The sequence below is a fragment of the Cyclopterus lumpus genome, chromosome 5 (genome assembly GCF_009769545.1).
Source record: "Cyclopterus lumpus isolate fCycLum1 chromosome 5, fCycLum1.pri, whole genome shotgun sequence".
NCBI lineage: Eukaryota > Metazoa > Chordata > Actinopteri > Perciformes > Cyclopteridae > Cyclopterus > Cyclopterus lumpus.
The window spans coordinates 1,438,490-1,457,385 of NC_046970.1; the positions used below are offsets into that span (position 1 = coordinate 1,438,490).

The 18,896-nt window shown below is 43.9% G+C and overlaps 1 protein-coding gene and 1 long non-coding RNA gene across 2 annotated transcripts; both read right to left on the minus strand.

The window, feature by feature from the left end:
- Positions 1-7,692: 7,692 nt before the first annotated feature.
- On the minus strand, positions 7,693-9,814 carry LOC117730737. The gene is made up of 3 exons (XR_004609484.1): positions 9,760-9,814; positions 8,683-8,745; positions 7,693-7,802 (listed from the first exon to the last, which is right to left on the minus strand). It is a non-coding gene; the product is annotated as an uncharacterized LOC117730737 (long non-coding RNA).
- A 6,544-nt stretch (positions 9,815-16,358) lies between these two features.
- LOC117730722 (E3 ubiquitin/ISG15 ligase TRIM25-like) lies at positions 16,359-17,606 on the minus strand. Its single transcript, XM_034532663.1, is given in 2 exon segments — positions 16,359-16,524; positions 16,526-17,606. Coding segments are annotated over 2 exon segments (1,062 nt in total). The 5' UTR covers positions 17,545-17,606; the 3' UTR covers positions 16,359-16,481.
- Positions 17,607-18,896: the final 1,290 nt, after the last annotated feature.

An 18,896-nucleotide genomic window follows, 5' to 3' on the forward strand; every position in this document is an offset into this window, starting at 1 on the left:
CCCACTTTATTTATGTGTTTTGTTTGAGAGGAGACTGGGATTCAACACTGGTTTCTGTGGTGCAGGTTAATAATACACCTTATGGATTGATTTCTCCTGTACCCCGTCAGTATCTCTGTGGGAGCTTTAATGTACTTTATACACAGCCTGCTCCTCTGAGTACTGCAAGAACAGTGTACAGTTACACACTGTCTGTTCACGACTGATCCACTAAATAAATTTAAAAAATAGCTGCAAAATGTCACTATTTATCTTTTTGCTTTCATTTTGTTTATCTGACAAATAAAGTTATTTCTTTTTTTTATTATGCCCTTTCTAAAAGTAAACGCCAGTGAAGCAGTAGACTGTCAAACAGGGTCACCCAGTTGTCTCTACTCTAAAATGTAAAAATAATAATCATGTCCACGTACAGTATAGTTTACAAAAATAATTGCAGCACCAATAAATCATAATCTCTGATTAAAAACAACGTGAAATTAAAAAAATAGGATAGAATAAATATTGTGTATGGACCCAGAGGCATTGTGGTTCTTGGTGTCGTTGATAGACTTCTTGATATGGTTGTTTTTCATTAATCTTTATACCACGTCCGTCCACATAAAGGCTTTCTTCTTCTTTTTCATTTTATGTGACTGAGACGGATCATTATTATTTGTTATTGCAAATAGATACGGAATATTTTCGACATTATTTCATAATAACCTGCAAAGAAAGTGGTGTAAAAGTCCACCATTTTAAATTAAATGAAAAAAAATAATAATACATTGATTATTGTTCTGGATTTTTTGTGTACTTTTAATTTGACGATTTTTAATTTCAACCCGGCCGACGCCCAGAATTTACTCCGTCTCAAAATCAGTCCGACGGCGAGACACTGGTGGACGTGGCATCACAGATCTGAGACCAGCATGGTATTTAAATGAGTTCTGCTCGTCTGCATAACGAGTTATTACCAGACGACGGGTGAACGGGGTCATGGAGGCGCCACCCTCTGTGTCAATGTGGGTCAGATACCGAGAGAGTCACCAGGCGAAGCAATGCTGCACGTTTCACCATGTTTAGATCCAAGAGGACCCAGGTGCATCATGGGCCGAGTCGAGTCCAGAGTCCTCCAAAGTCACATGACTGTAGTTTGACCCCGGTCTGACTCCCAACAGATGGATAAACATGTCTGTGTTTCGTGTCACTGTTCAAGGTGGATAATCACCATTTTTGCATCGGCCAGTATGAATATAATCTTTCACACGGTCATTTTAAATTCATACTGGGGTTTTAAGGATGCGGTCCTCCTGGGGGGGGGGGGGGGGGTGCGTTTAACCGCACGACAACGCCGTCCCATTGGCCGCCGAGTCTTGTGACCTCCTTGTCCCTCAGAGGCGGCCTTCATCCGGCGCAGTCTGTTTCCACGTGTTGACGTCTCCTCCTCTGCTCTCCCCACTGTGTTCAGGCGTCCTGGGAGGGGGGGGGGGGGGATATAGAATGAAAATGACAAGCATTTCATACCTTTAAGGAAATGGAGGAGGAACCATGATTAAGATTTCCTTTAGCTTTACAAGGTGCGTTGATGAAGTGATGAAATGAATGTATTAATACTAGAAACATACGTCTTGCTTGTTTATGATGTCGATTATGAAGCAACGTTGAAATAAAAACTATCAATCAATAAATATAGTCTGAATGTCACTTTTTAACAATAGTAATGAAAACATAACATTATGGTATTAAATGTGATGCACTGGTGAGGCGAAGGGAAACCAGTGGCTGTGAACGCATGGTGACACCGTGTGTGATGAGGCCTTCATAGTGCTACAGCGTGCATGGAATCTTTTTGATTTCTTTACTTTAAAATCAAGCGTCACAAATGTGAAGAAAGTTTATTAGTTTCCATCATCGGATTCAAAGATAGAGGAGAGAGGAGAGGAGGAGAGAGGAGAGGAGGAGGAGAGGAGAGAGGAGAGAGGAGGAGAGGAGGAGAGAGGAGGAGGAGGAGAGGAGAGGAGGAGGAGAGGAGAGAGGAGAGAGGAGGAGAGGAGGAGAGGAGGAGAGAGGAGGAGAGAGGAGGAGGAGAGGAGAGAGGAGGAGGAGAGGAGAGAGGAGAGAGGAGGAGAGGAGGAGAGAGGAGGAGAGAGGAGGAGAGAGGAGGAGGAGAGGAGAGAGGAGAGGAGGAGGAGAGGAGGAGAGGAGGAGAGGAGGAGAGGAGAGAAGAGGAGAAGAGAGGAGGAGAGGAGAGAAGAGGAGAAGAGAGGAGGAGAGGAGAAGAGGAGAGGAGAGGAGGAGAGGAGAGGAGAAGAGGAGAAGAGAGGAGGAGAGGAGAAGAGGAGAGGAGAGGAGGAGAGGAGGAGAGGAGAGGAGAGGAGAGGAGAGGAGAGGAGAGGAGGAGAGGAGGAGGCGATCCTGTGTTGACAGGGAAAGCTGTAAACACAGTGTATGCATGCAGAAAAAATTAAGAAGCTTCTCCGAGCCATCAAAACCAATTATATCTGTTGGATGCTTTTTATATTGAATTAGTAGTGATGGTTGTATAGAAGACAGTTACTGGAACAGATAAATACCGTCTGCAGTATGGAATTGGGACATAAATTGCTCTGCTTGGTTATATATTTTTATTTTATTTATAATTTAAATTCCTTAAATGTAATATGCCCTGCTATTTTTATTTTATCGTATTGTATATTTGTAAACATGTTTGCTGCTGCTTCCTCATGAATAAAGCAACATCTAATCTAATCTAATACCACACCTGTCCACTAGATGGCGACATTCATTTTCTGTGAGTCCTCGTGAGCCTCCGAACCTGTATAATATAATTATTATAATAATAATGATAATAATAATAATAATGTAATAATATGACGTGCTGTTTTTTAGTCAAATTGCCCCATAGTGTTGTGAATATTCCTATGAAAGTCGATGGACCGTGACACTGTGCCTATACGTTATCTTAAATCATGGATGAGCATGAACAGCTGTGTGTTCATCTCCTCCTCGTCAACACCATCGGCCTGTCGCGGCCTCTTCACGGGTCCCCGTCCGCAGCTTGCGCCCCCTTCCCCCGTGACGCGCTCTCATTTTCCCCTCCAGCAGTTTTCACTTTGGATTGTTAAAACCGGCGAGTTGCCGACAGACAGCAGAGCAGTTCATCTCAACAGCTGCTGTGAGAGCAGCGTTTCCTGTGGAGCCTTCAGGTCTGACCCGAGGTCACGAGCTCGGCTGACCTCACAGAAGTTTACATCCCATTAGTCTTCGAAATATTGATTTTTTAATGAAAAGTGTGCCGTATCGATCTCAAACGGAGCAATGATGGGATGGCTGTTCCAGGGTCAGTATATATGTTCTGTGTCTGAAGGCCATCCACTTTTTGAATAGTTGTACATATTGTTGATAAAATATTACATTTTCATAAAAGATGTGTTTTTAAAAACATATATGTGCACAAAGTATTTCAAACTTATTTTGGGGTACACTGGAGTGTACACTGGAGGGTACACTGGAGGGTACACTGGAGGGTACACTGGGTACACTGGAGGGTACATTGGAGGGTACACTGGAGGGTACACTGGAGTGTACACTGGAGGGTACATTGGAGGGTACACTGGAGTGTACACTGGAGGGTACATTGGAGGGTACACTGGAGTGTACACTGGAGGGTACACTGGAGGGTACACTGGGGGTACACTGGAGTGTACACTGGAGTGTACACTGGAGTGTACATTGGAGGGTACACTGGAGTGTACATTGGAGGGTACACTGGAGGGTACACTGGAGTGTACACTGGAGGGTACATTGGAGGGTACACTGGAGTGTACACTGGAGGGTACACTGGAGGGTACACTGGAGGGTACATTGGAGTGTACATTGGAGGGTACACTGGGTACACTGGGTACATTGGAGTGTACATTGGAGGGTACACTGGGTACACTGGATGGTACACTGGAGTGTACACTGGGCATAGATTTAAAACGGTGCTTGGGGGCGGAGCCGAGTTTCGAACCTCTGACCCCGCGCTCCGAGTGCCACTGACCTATCCGCTGGACCACCAATGAAAACACGCTAACTCGGCCCATATTACCCATCATGCATCAGATTGCGCAACCTGGAGTTCGCCGTTGTCATGGTGACCGCTGTCAACAGCGGAGCTGGATGAATCTTTTGGAGAAAGTGCTCCGCTGACTCTGCAGCAGGTGGTGGAGAAGGTGGTCCGGGTTGTCCAATATGGACAATAGTTTCTTCAGTGTCCTCCTCTCCACCACCTGTTCCAGATGCTCCTGCTTGCCGCCGATGATGGAGCCGGCTTTAAATGTTCAACAAACATTGTAAACATGTCTTTATATTAGAACCAATGTCATAATAGTTCTGATGTAATTAAAAAATCTGACTGTATGACACTTTATATATAATAAATATTGTGTAAATTCTAATTTAATATCTTTTTGATTTCCATTTGACTCAACACATCTGGTGCACAGTGTGATGCAACTAAGAGAAACAAGCCTCCCTTTTCCCAGTTAGACGGACAGTGTCACACAGGTCAGGGCAGGTTGACTAACATTGAAACATCCACATAGAGCCAGAACGTGGTGGACCTGTGCACGTTGATCACGGACGTCAGACTGTTACATTAAAAAAGATAAATTTGATACCGTGTCAAGTTCTGAAACTAATAAAAAAGGCCAAACTAAAGTGAGAACTCATTAAAAGTCAGACGTCCTCTCCGGTTGTTTTCTGCCCTCTCGGACGCTCGTGTCTGCTGCTGCTCCAGGTGTCGATGAAGTCAAAGACACCAATCAGCACCAGCAAGACCATCGATCTGTCAGATAATGAGCCCAGATGGCCTCTTCCCTCAGAGTCCCGAGGAATAACATGTCAATACACTGCATTTAAAACAAGTTGTTAATGCAAATGTGCATCAGGGAAGAAATTGATGGTCGTCACAACTAATCCTGAGGACAATATTCGCTATTTTAAGGCTCAAACTTCATCGTCTCGTAAATAAATAGACTGATGTGCTTTTCCCACGAGACGTCTTTATTTGTATCCATTTGTTACATCTTTAATGAAAGCTTTGCTGCGATGACATTTAGTTTTAAAAAGCTGATGATGGAGACTCGCGATGCTTTTGGAGGCTAAGCGCTGAGATGTTGAACCAGGTGGCTGAACTAAATATTCACAGGCGTACGCCTCCATCAGAACCCCTTCCTTAAAGCGTCAAGCTGGGTAACGTTTCAATTATTAAAACTAAAAATGAATGAATAGTTTTACACCAGAATGAGGTTGCTGGGTTCATGATGCTCTGCAGCTTCATTAGTACATCGAGCTAGAGCCACATGCAGCATCAGCACCACAACAAGCATTTGGCTGGCAGCAACGAGGCAGCTGCATCCTTCCTGAGCATCTTTGAGTGTGATCCACTTAAATGATGAGTCTCTGTCGGAGGCTGCAGAGCCGTGTGCAGAGCTTTGACACTGTGGCGTCCGGTGCAGAGACGAAAGGGGCAAGACGGTGGCACCAGCAGGACTCAGACCTGGACCATCGTGGTCCAGATTCACTTTCACACACTTTAAAGCTGCACAGTTTAATGTCAATATTCATGTATAGCATCCTAAAGGGAACACGCCTCCAACACATTTCATTTCAATGGATAGATGAAAGGTCAGGAGGTGACCTCCTGACCTTTCATCTATCCACCTCGAGACATTGATGGTCACCATTGAGGTCACCGACTGACCGACTGACCGACTGACCGACTGACCGACTGACCGACTGACGACCTTTTGGCCTCTTCTCTTAATTCGGGTTCCTTCAGTAAAAAAAGCATCATAGATAAACAGCTAAACAATGTTATGATGCTACCATAACATTTTGGAAAAATATGGAAGCAAAGCGTTCCCGTCTGTTTGTGAAGTTGCTCAGTGCAGCTTGCAGTTCATAGTCCTTGTTCTATGCAGCTGCTGCACATGACCCCCCCCCCCCCCACTGCAACGAGCACCTCCACTCTGTCCCATCCATCATGAGCACCCCCGTCATTATTAAACATTTAGCAGCGTGGGGAAGTTGAGAGGGCGTGGCAGCAGTGGAGCACACAGGTGACTGAAGGTCTTATCTGAACCCTCCAGCCGTGCCCCCGGTTTCCCATCACCGCCTCCGGAAACAGGACTTTAGTTCACATGGAGGGGGGGGGGGGGGGGGGAGGACTGGGGAGTGGAGAGGAGGCGAGAGGAGGAGGGGAGGAGAGAGGAGAGGAGGAGAGAGGAGAGGAGGGGAGAGGAGAGAGGAGAGGAGGAGAGGAGAGGAGGAGGCGATCCTGTGTTGACAGGGAAAGCTGTAAACACAGTGTATGCATGCAGAAAAAATTAAGAAGCTTCTCCGAGCCATCAAAACCAATTATATCTGTTGGATGCTTTTTATATTGAATTAGTAGTGATGGTTGTATAGAAGACAGTTACTGGAACAGATATAAAAGGGTTAGAGACAAAGTCAAATGTGTGAGTTTTACTGTGATGTGTCATTTCATTCTCTTTATGTGCAAAAGTTAGTGGTGGATTGTAAGATTTAAAATGCACAAGATGTAATTACTTTGTTGTAGCGGCTGTTGTATTGCTTGTTACATCAATTCAATTCATTCATCCGTTCAGTTCATAAAGCGGATCATTTGGCCCGGATCCAAAAGCGGATCCATTACGCAAAACTGCAAATAGTTTGTATAAAATCCGTGAGAATCAGAATCAGAAACGTTCTATTAGCCAAGTAGGTTTACACCTACAAGGAACTTAGCGTGGTGGGTGGTGCAACATAGGACGTCAGACACAACAAACAACAAATAAACAATCAACAAAGTGCAGTCGAGACAAAGAATTAAATGTACAGTGTATGATAAAGTGCAATTGTAAAGTGTATGTAATGCTACAGTTTTAGTAAAAGTGACATGTGTATTATTTAAGTGTGCTGGTATGTGCAGAGGAGTGACCGGTGGAAAATAGTCCGAGGGATGAAAGAGTCCCGGGTAGTAAATAAATAGTCCAGGGGTGGTAAATAGACCCGGGGATGGAAGAGTCAGTCCGTGGGGGGTCCGGGCTCCGTTGATGAGGCTGACTGCTGACGGGAAGAAGCTGTTTGAGTGGCGTGCGTCTAGGACTTGGTGGACTAGCCTCCTGCCAGATGGAAGGGACTCCAACAGCTCGTGTCCAGGGTGAGAGCGGTCGGCTGCAATCTTTCTTGCCCGCTTCAGGGACCTTGAGGCGAACGGGTCCAAGAGGGACGGCAGATTGCAGCCAATCACCCTCTCTGCAGAGCGAATGGTGCGCTGCAGTCGGGCCTTGTCCTTGGCAGTGGCTGCAGCGTACTAGACGGTGATGGAGGAGCAGAGGATGGACTCAATGATGGCCGTGTAAAAGTGTGCCATCATTGTCTTTGGCAGGTTGAATTTCTTCAGCTGCCTCAGGCGGTACATCCTCTGCTGCGCCTTTCTGGTGATGGAGCTGATGTTCAGCTCCCACTTGAGGTCCTGGGATATGGTGGAGCCCAGGAAGCGGAAGGACTCCACCAAGTTGACGGGGGAGTCACACAGGGTGAGGGGGGCAGGTGGGGCTGCGTTCTTCCTGAAGTCCACAACCATCTCCACTGTCTTTAGGGCGTTGAGCACCAGGTTGTTCTGGCTGCACCAGGTCACCAGATGGTCAGTCTCCCACCTGTAGGCGGACTCATCCCCACCAGAGATGAGACCAATGAGGGTGGTGCCATCCGCGAACTTCAGGAGCTTGACGGACTGGTGACTGGAGGTGAGCATTTATATCCAACAGTGGACTCTGCAAGTAACAATAAAATCCTATTAAAAAGATAAACATTCCTCTCAGCAGCTCCCTGGGTTCTAATCCCAACTCTGCGTCCTGACTATGAAAAAAATAATTCTTTAAAAAAGGTCATTACGGCCTTAAATATGGAAAACCTGCATTTTATTAGAAGAAACCCAAATCCTTTTTCCCTATTTCTCGTACGCGGCTCAACTAAGTCGATCAAATGTCCTATTAGCCAGCTAAGATTAACAAGATGATTGACATCAGGCTCTCCCGGTTTCTCAAAGGCTGATCCGCGGTCAAACCATGTCGTTAATTTGAACCAGGTAGGTCACATACAATTTTTGTTTCAGTCGCTCAAAAACCTCTGATTTCCGAGTGTTGTTGTTGTTGTTGTTTTCCTTCCGATTACAGAATCCTAACGCTGCTAGGCGATCACCATATGATGGAAAATACATCTTTAATTCGCTATCTGTCATCAGCTGAATGTGCTGGCATCAATGTAAACATTGTTTAAAAAAAGAGCAATCCTGATTAGATAACCTAATCATTTTTGTTCAATTATTTACAAACAGTAAAAAGTGTCTTTGAAAAGTACAGTTGATTGACTCAAATACAGGAATAAATAAATGCTTAAATAAATACAGGAATAATCAAATGCTTAAATAAAAAAGGTATGAATAAATAAATACAGGAATGAATAAATATAAGTTGATACCTTAAAAAGGACATCATTAAATAAATCTATTTCTACATTTCTTCATTTATTTATGCCTGTATTTATGTGTCATTGTATGCAAATGAGCTGGGGCTGTCTGTATTTATTTATTCATACTTTTATTTATTCATGCATTTATTTATTTATACTTAAGTCATTGTCTGTCCTCCATACCAGGTCTCTATTGTTTCCTCAGGAACATTTCTCTGTCTCCAGAAGTCACTTAGAGTCTCTGTCCTGTGAGCATGTAAAGGAAAGTTATTGGAGGATATCATCATATACACACAACAAGAGTCTTGGGCTACAGGTGAGATATTTTGCAAGTGAAGTGGCAACTTTGCATTTGTACAGTTTCTTTTTCACACATGTGGTACCACTACTGTGTTCTCCAATATGGATATGAATTTGAAAGGCATTGAATGATACAGGTTGTTCAATGTAAATGTAGCTTATATAAGAGTCTCAACATAGTTTTACTATCTTAATGTTGGTGCATGCCAACATTGGAACATGTAATTAAACAGTGCAGTATGACCTACTGACGTACTATGTGTAGTGTGAGTGTAGATGTGTCAATGTTGACATCAGAAAGTCTAGATAGAAACGTCGTCATATACTACCGGACACTCATTTAAAATGTCAATACAATAACAAATCATCCAAACTAGCTTAACCAGCGCGGCCAGAAGGCTCCTCTCGGCCGGTCGCAGGAGGAGAGACCCACTTTCTACCGGCAGGAGCTCGACAAGACGGTACCAGAACCTGTCCCCGGGGGGCTCCGGGGCGTACTCGGGACCGAGAGCCCACGACCGGCTCCCTCCACCGGCCCGCCAGAGGGAGCTCCCCGCGGGCTGCTTGTCAACCTGTGAAGGGGAGCCGTGGGGGGAGAGGGGGGGCAGGCTAACTGATGTAGCTAACGTGTGAGCTTCGATGGTGCATCGAACCCACTGAGAACTGCCTCCAACACAGCAAATGAACTACTCGTGTTACCGTTATCATGAAGGGAGGCAGAGGAAGAGCTCTACATGTGACACGCTGAGCAGAGAGCGAGCAGGAGGGGGCCAGAAGGAAGCTATCGCTATCCGCTAAGCTAGCACGGTGGCTAACGTTAGCGGAACTAAACAACGTGAAAATAAGACTGTTGGATTTGTAGCGATACGTCGCTAAAAGAAGGAGAGATCCGAGTGTTTAAATGTGTAAGATGTACAGCAGGTAATCAGCCCTTTGTACTAAAGAATATCACACAATTACCGTATCAGCTCCGGCTAAACCAAGCGATCAGAAAACAGACACGCAAGAGATGGGACATGTTTCGGAAAGAATATATAGAAATACAAAATAAAATAACTTTTTTTTTTTCTTTAAATTTAATGTAACTTTTTTTTTTTTGTTGATAAATGAACATTTTCTTTTTTAAACTGCCAGTTACACCGTGCACTGGTATCGCTGGTAATCCTACGTGCCAAACGCCAGTTGAAGCCAGAGGTCGCACTCTCATTATGCAATGTATACACTGCACACACAAGTGTCCCTGTTGGAGGTACCGGGGAGTCATGAAGTCCCGTGACCGCAATCCAGGGATAGTTCTCCCAATTTGGCTCAACTGACGCCGACACGGTTCTCTCGGGGGGCATAGTATCGTTGAGAACCGTCCGAAATTTGTGGTCCGTTTGCGGATCCAAGTGGGAGGAAATGAGTAAACCCACCAAGCGCGGGGAGTCGCTTTGTGCGAACCACCGCCACACCCGGGTTTCGAACCCGCATCTTATCTGGTGTGGAAGGCGAGAGCGTAAGCCAACATATACAGATTCGTGGGGAGCTTTGTCTTTTAGAATTTAAAGATTGCGCAATATTTGTCCAATTTCAAGATTGCGCAATAATTTTAAACCAAAATTTGCATTTTTCAAAATTATAACAATTATAAACATTATAAATGTGACAAGATTAGGAGGGGTTTCCCCCCTCCCTCCAGAATTAGACATGTGACAAATGTGGAATCTTTTCACATGCATGCAAACTAGGATAATACTAATATTAATGCTATTTGTTAAGTGTTCAAAAATCGGTCCAGGAACAAGCTGGTGAAAAAGGGAACCATACAGATGTTTTATTTAGTACTATTATAGATAAATATACCAGTATTGTATTTGTGGTATCATACCTTGAAGTTGGTTCATGAATGACTTTAACCATATTGTATATAATGAAAATGTATATTTGTATGTACGACGAGAGAGTACATTTAACCATTTAATTACATGTATGTGCACACACACATGGCCAATAAAGCTGATTCTCACACAAGTGTTTTTATTGTCCAGGTGGGAGAGGGCGGAGTGAAGCGCTGTGGAGATGGCGTCTTCTGTACACCTGTTCTGGCGGTAGGTGAATTGGAGGGGGTCCAGTGTGGGTGGTAAGCAGGTTTTCAGATGAGCCAAGACCAGCCTCTCATACACTTCATGATGATGGGTGTAAGTGCAGCGGGGCGAAAGTCGCTAAGGCTCGCTGCAGTGGCGTGTTTGGGCACTGGCACGATAGAGGTGGCTTTAAAGCACGTTGGCACAGCTGATATATATATATATATATATATATATATATATATATATATATATATATATATATATATATATATTTATATATATATTTATATGTATATGCATGTGCGGGAAAAGGGAGGCTTGTTTCTCTTAGTTGCATCACACTGTGCACCAGATGTGTTGAGTCAAATGGAAATCAAAAAGATATTAAATTAGAATTTACACAATATTTATTATATATAAAGTGTCATACAGTCAGATTTTTAATTACATCAGAACTATTATGATATTGTTTCTAATATAAAGACATGTTTACAAGGTTTGTTGAACATTTAATTAATTTAGCTATATATATAAATATATATATATATATATATATGTATAATTTAATTGTTCTTAAATATAGATCTATAGAAGTATATTTAGTTGCAAACAACTGGGTCGAAAGAAAAGAGATCATTTCAAAAAGTTCTGCCGAGACATTAGTCTGTTGACAGCGGTCACCATGACGAGGGCAATCTGATGCATGGTGGGTAATATGGGCGGGGAAAGCGTGTTTTCATTGGTGGTCCAGCGGATTGGTCAGTGGCATTCGGAGCGCAGGGTCAGAGGTTCGAAACCCGGCTCCGCCCCCAAGCAGCCGACGTGAGTCACCTCTGTGTCGATAGCTTAGCTTGTTGCTAACCAACGCTAGCTCTCGTTCTTTAGCTTAGCAGATAGCCATGCACGCGTCTCTTCTACCAGGCGAGGAGAGAATACTATGGAGAGAAATGAGACGTCCTTTCCTCCCAAGCGTCGCGTGAAGGACGTGTCTGCTTCACACTGACTCCGGATCAGCTGATCAGCTGTCAGTCGGTTTTAACAGCTGGAGAGACGCGATCGATGTAACGGAGTTGTTTCCTGGTATAAAGATCCTTCTTCTGTCTTGGTCAGGTCTTTCTTTGTTTTTGCTGACAGCGCCCCACACTTCAGCATGCTCACGCATTCACATTCACATGATACTGATGTCACTGACTGGCACAATTGTCACAATATGTCTTTTCTTTACCTGCTTATAATAAATAACCTTTTTAATTTGCCATCATCCACTGTGTCCTTTCCCATATTTGACAGAGCCTCAGAGCCGGGTTGTGACAGTTACACACACACAACCCTGACGATAAGAAATGATCATATATTCATTTAACTGATGTCTGTACGGTGCATTTTGTGAACAAATGGCAACAATACGTTGATTAGAAAACCTATTTGTAATAAAAACATAAACAGGGAGAAAATAACGTCATTGAGAATGCATTTGAGTTTTGTTAATATATATTATTTGGGGGAACTTCATTAATTAATATCATTGTTATAATGTTCACAACACGCTGCGGTTGTGGAGCGCTCAGACAGTCCGCTGTCGCCCCCTGCCGGTCGCTGCGGAGGCTGCGCAACGTGCTGGGTTCATTTCAGGTGACACTAGCCGTGATAACAGAGAGGGTGAGGTCACTTTGTAGGGTGCAGTTTGCAGAGAACAGGTATGTGTTTAAAGTGTTTGACATGATCCATGTCAGACATGAGTTGAATGTATTTGTCACAACAAATATAACGCCTGCATTTCACTAAAGTATATTCAGAATCTGTCTCTGAATTAGAAATACTTATTATCAAAATATCCTTCCAGTTAGATTAGAAAGCAATAGCGTCTCGTACGTGGCTTATCAAGCTGAGCTTCATTCCAGGAAGAGGAGCGGCGCTGTGAATGTGAACTTTGTTGTTATCTGTTCAATAAATGTTTTTGAACAGTTTGTTATTTGACCCCAAGTTTAAAAAAAGAAGAGAAAAGGATATGATGGTTAGCTAGTTTGGAGACCCCAATAGTGCTCTCCAAGTATTTGTTTGTAGCTTTCCTCTCTTCGGCGTATGAAGACTCATGAAGCCCCAACAGAAGTCCATTTGACTTTGTTCACTTTAATCCAAGGAGACGTGTCCTACTGCCTGAATAGAATCACCAGCACCTGCTGCCTGGAGGGGATCTGATCATGTGAACCCCTATGGAGGCCAAAGTAGTGTACTCAGGCTAAATGTGACCTTTGACCTTTTGTGATGATGGGTCAAATGAATAAAATTACACCAAAAGAGGAAACTAATATTGCATTTCAAGACGATGCCGTCTCTCTCTCACTATAACCCGTCAAAACATTCCCATCTCACACACAAATTGCATTCCAATGTCACTAAACAATCTCTACTACATTTCAGCGACATGTTTTTTCCTCTCAGATTACGGTCACAGTTCAACAGTTTGAAACAGCCCCCTTCCAAAAGCAGGCTTCTGCATACCAGCGTTATGGGATGGGAACCTCCTGTTGATGAGACAGTGCCATGCTGGTGTGTCCAACGTGCTACAGAGCTGGTAATCTGTTGCATTGGTTCCCAACCCAAGTCCAGCCTGACGGCCTGCCTCCCCCGACAGCTCCAGAGGTCACTGTGAGGGGTCACCAGACCGGTAACATGGCAGCCAAGAAGTCCAGAGAACCAGTTCATCTGTGCTGTTGGAACAAAATACTACACTGTGAAAAAGAAACAGTAAAAGTCTTACTGAAGGAAAAGAATGTTGTGTACTTATCGTAAAGTTGTTGTACTATGTTGTTCTATTTTATCTGATGTTTCTGGTTTAATATTACTGCTTCAAAAGAGACTAAAGCCGTCAGACTAATGTAGTAAAAAGTACAACATGTACCTCTTAGATGTAGTACACTAAAAAGTACAACATGTACCTCTTAGATGTAGTACACTAAAAAGTACAACATGTACCTCTTAGATGTAGTACACTAAAACGTACATGTACCCCCACTTTAGTAGTACTCACGTCTCTTACTGTGAACGTAGTACTTTAGTAGTACTCACGTCTCCTACTGTGAACGTAGTACTTTAGTAGTACTCTCGTCTCCTACTGTGAACGTAGTACTTTAGTAGTACTCACGTCTCCTACTGTGAACGTAGTACTTTAGTAGTACTCTCGTCTCCCACTGTGAACGTAGTACTTTAGTAGTACTCACGTCTCCTACTGTGAACGTAGTACTTTAGTAGTACTCACGTCTCCTACTGTGAACGTAGTACTTTAGTAGTACTCTCGTCTCCCACTGTGAACGTAGTACTTTAGTAGTACTTTTGTAGTACTTTAGTAGTACTCACGTCTCCCACTGTGAACGTAGTACTTTAGTAGTACTCTCGTCCCCCACTGTGAACGTAGTACTTTAGTAGTACTTTAGTAGTACTTTAGTAGTACTTTAGTAGTACTCTCGTCTCCCACTGTGAACGTAGTACTTTAGTAGTACTTTAGTAGTACTTTAGTAGTACTCTCGTCTCCCACTGTGAACGTAGTACTTTAGTAGTACTTTAGTAGTACTTTAGTAGTACGTAGTACTAGACGAATTCCACACACCACGGTCGACCTCTCAGCAGAGGGAGCGACTCCAAAGGGTTCTCCATGTCTGAGCAGGCTCAGATCCAGGAGTGTGAAGAGGTGAAAGCTGCTCAACTTGTAAATGCTTAGCAGTGCTCAGCTATGAAGACGGCACACAACACATTGAAGGGAAGAAGGAGAATCTAATTGAATCTGTTTGCAAGTCTCTCTCTTCAAGACTCATTCACGTGGTCTGTGTTCTCCTGCGTGACCTCAGGCCTTCACCATCACGGACCAGAACAGACTAGAACCATCTGAGGTATGTCCGCCCCTTAGCACCTTGTCCTTTCAATCTTAGTTGTAGCTGCTAGCACATATCTCATAGCTGCACTATTCAATGTTCATTATATTGACGATGTGTAATGTGAAAGAGATCATGTGGAGATACAGAGAATTGTCACACAGCGCTGCAATTCTAGCTTTTTAGCATTTTAGCTCTTTTTTTCCTCGACCCCCAAGTAACCAAACAAGACCAGTGTTTAGTGCTATTTGTGAATGACTCGACCACCAGGACACTGGACGCTGTCTTCAGATGATGGACTTTGGACTTTAAAACATGTTCTTCTGCTCTCAACATGAACTCTGGACTTTGTGGTGTTTCAGGAGGAAAACTGCCTCAGTTATTCTCTCATATTAGTTTCATATTTTATACATTAGCTTCGTATGAAACCCTGAAAATACGACAAGAAGAAAGTACTTTGTTCATTCTTGAGTCAATAAACACTTTATTCATCATGTAAACCTGTTCAATGTGTTGGACCATAATCTCACTTATGTAAAAGAATAATGAAAGATGTGCTTATTGATTATGATACTTTATTTTATAACACAACATAGTGCATCATGTGTATGTTGATTCAGACAACAACAACAACAACATTTAGTCTCTCAATCTAATGAACACAAGAACACTTTGCAGAAAGTTGTAAGAACTAAATATCTAGAATAAAGAATCTCTTCTTTCTCTTTAAGACCCATGCAGAGGAAGAGACATTAACAAATACATCGATAACAACATTCATCAAACATTTAGAGCTCACAGCATTTGACATGTTCCTGCAGATGAATATGAGTTCAGGTAAACAAAGATCATCATGAGCAGTGAGAGCCTCCATAAACACACAGAGGAAGGAGCGCCACCTACAGGAACTCATTTACACAGCAACGAGATGGACAAGCACCGCCCACAAGGTTTGATTGACAGGTGGAGAAAAGTCTGCTCTCAGCGACAATGAAGTAAACAAAATAAGTTTAAGAATTAAAACCCAGACTTTAACCGGCTGTCCCTTAAATCACTTCTGTCTATTTGAGTTTACAGAACTCAGCAGTGTCTCCATAAGAATAAAACCTAAGTCCAGCATAGAGAGGCTGAGTGAATGTGGTCTGGACTCTGTGGAGGAGAGTCATGGTTCCAGAGACGCTGTAGAAGGACAGAATACCTGCTCTGTGATCCAGGTACACTCCTAGTCTGGAGGACCGAGGATCAGAGACGGGGGTTTGGACTTTGTTGTACCAAAAGTTATAACTGTTATTGTAACAACATAAAGCCCAAGATTTGTTATTGGATCCAAACTCACATTCATATCCTGTTCTCATGATGTTCTTGTATGAAACTGCTACTTCAACTCCTCTTCCTCTCCTCTCCACCTCCCAGTAACAACGTCCAGTCAGACTCTCTCTACTCAGGACCTGAGGAAACAATCCACTGAACCTGTCTGGGTGACTAGAATAAGACTGATGTTCCTCCATTAAAGTTCCTTTTCTGTTCCCATCAGATAATAACAGCTGTGTGTGTGCTGTGTTTGGATCCAGAGTGAGTTCACGTGAACATCTTAAGAATCCATCTCTGGTCGTGGGCTCTGGTGCAGACAGTAAAACATCCACTTCAGTCCCCGTCAGTGAGACGTTTGTCCACTTGTCTCTCAGGACGTCCTGTAGTTCATCTCTGAGTCCTGAAACAGCCGCCGTCACGTCCTCAAAGTACCTCAGAGGACGGATGTTGATGCTGGATGAGTCTGTAGACCCACTGAGTGGTGACAGTGAGGGGTAGTGGTGGAGAAGCTGGTGGAGATCCTCTGTGTGTGAGAGCAGCTTCAGCTCAGCGTCGTTCCTCTTCAGCTCAGTGATCTCCTGCTCCAGCTTCTCCTGAAGCTCTTTGACTCGACTCACTTCAGTTCTCTGCTGGGATCTGACCTGCTGCTTCACATCAGAGCTTCTTTTCTTCATGAGACGGATCAGCTCAGTGAAGATCTTCTCACTGTCCTTCACTGTTTTATCAGCAGAGAGGTTGATGGCCTCCACCTCCTGATGGAGCAGCTTCAGGTCTTTCTCTCTGTCCTGGATTCTCTGCTGGATGTTTAGTCGACTCCCCTCCAGCTCTCTCTGCCTCTCGGTCCTTTCTGCTGCAGCTGAGACGGTGTCGTGGCCTTTATGTTCATCCACAAAGCAGAGGTAGCAGATACACTGCTGATCAGTACGGCAGAACATCTTCATCACCTCATTGTGACGAGAGCAGATGTTCTCCTGGAGCTGGTTGGAGGGGTCCACCAGCTGGTGTTTCTTTAATTGAGGTACATCACAATGAGGCTGGAGGTGTTTCTCACAGTAAGAAACCAGACACACCAGACAGGACTTGAAGGCCTTCAGTCTCCTCCCAGTGCAGACATCACAGGCCACATCTTCAGGTCCAGCATAGCAGTGATCAGCAGGAGCAGCTTGGAGTCCAGTCTTCTTCAGCTGCTCCACTACAACTGCCAACATGGTGTTCTTCAGCAGGACAGGCCTCGGTGTGAAGGTCTGCCTACACTGAGGGCAGCTGAGGAGCTTCTTCCCGTCCTCTTCATCCCAGTGGTCTTTAATACAGTTCATGCAGTAGCTGTGTCCACAGGGAATAGCCACCGGATCCTTCAGGAGATCCAGACAGATGGAACAAGAGAAGGTCTCCCGGTCCAGCTGATCTCCTTTGGGCTCCATTTCACCTCTCGGTAACAACGAGTGTCTGAGTTTCACTTCCTCAGAAGAGACTCTGACTTCAGGTCTGAACAACATGTGACGGTTCAGTGAACGGGGCGTGTCAGCTCTACTGCTCCGCCTCCATGTTGGTTACACCAATCTTTAGAGCTGTAGATCTGAAGGGGAGGGGCCCGGAAGGATGTGGACACAGTGCAGCTGTCTGTGATTGACAGCAGGAGGAAGAGGGAGGGGCTTATCAAGCTGATCTTCATTCCAGGAAGAGGAGCGGCGCTGTGAAAGTGAACTTTGTTCCCTCATTTACAGACAGAGACTCTGTTGAAACCTGCTGCATGTTTGAAATCATTTCAGTTTCTCAACTTCAACATATGTCTTGGCTCCTCAGGCGTTGATGATCGATCCATATTTCTCTACAACTCTTCCTCAAGTTCTGTTTCTCTAATTCTTAAATCAGTTATTCGTTGCAGCTCTGACTCCAGAAGCTCCTGAAGAACCCGACGAGCTGCTTCTGTAATTAACTGGTTGATAAACATTAATACATGTTTCTGTCAAATGGAGAAATTACATATATGTGGTAAGGCAGGCAACGGGCAGCCTGTGATTAGGACCCAGGCCAAGGGGCGGAGCTTCTAAAAAGGGGTGGGAAGCTCACCTGGGCCTTTCTTCCTGTAGTCAGACACACCTGAGAGAGCACACAGTCATAGAGCAGCCATCTTTCATGGGCCTTTTATTGTTGCTGTGAACCGGTAACTTTGATTTGGTTGAAGAGTTCTCCTAAATGACCTACACACGTTGTGACTTTATACTTTATGTTTTTATTGAACTCTACACTGACAGTTTAGCCCCACATGGTTTACTCTCTTGTTTGAGCACTTCTCTTGATTTATGTATTAAATGTATAATTTACTTCAATAAAATATATATAACGTAGTACTTTAGTAGTACTCACGTCTCCCACTGTGAACGTAGTACTTTAGTAGTACTTTAGTAGTACTCTCGTCTCCCACTGTGAACGTAGTACTTTAGTAGTACTCTCGTCTCCCACTGTGAACGTAGTACTTTAGTAGTACTTTAGTAGTACTCTCGTCTCCCACTGTGAACGTAGTACTTTAGTAGTACTTTAGTAGTACTCACGTCTCCCACTGTGAACGTAGTACTTTAGGAGTACTCACGTCTCCCACTGTGAACGTAGTACTTTAGTAGTACTCTCGTCTCCCACTGTGAACGTAGTACTTTAGTAGTACTCTCGTCTCCCACTGTGAACGTAGTACTTTAGTAGTACTCTCGTCTCCCACTGTGAACGTAGTACTTTAGTAGTACTTTAGTAGTACTCACGTCTCCCACTGTGAAAGTAGTACTTTAGTAGTACTTTAGTAGTACTCTCGTCTCTTACTGTGAACGTAGTACTTTAGTAGTACTCTCGTCTCCCA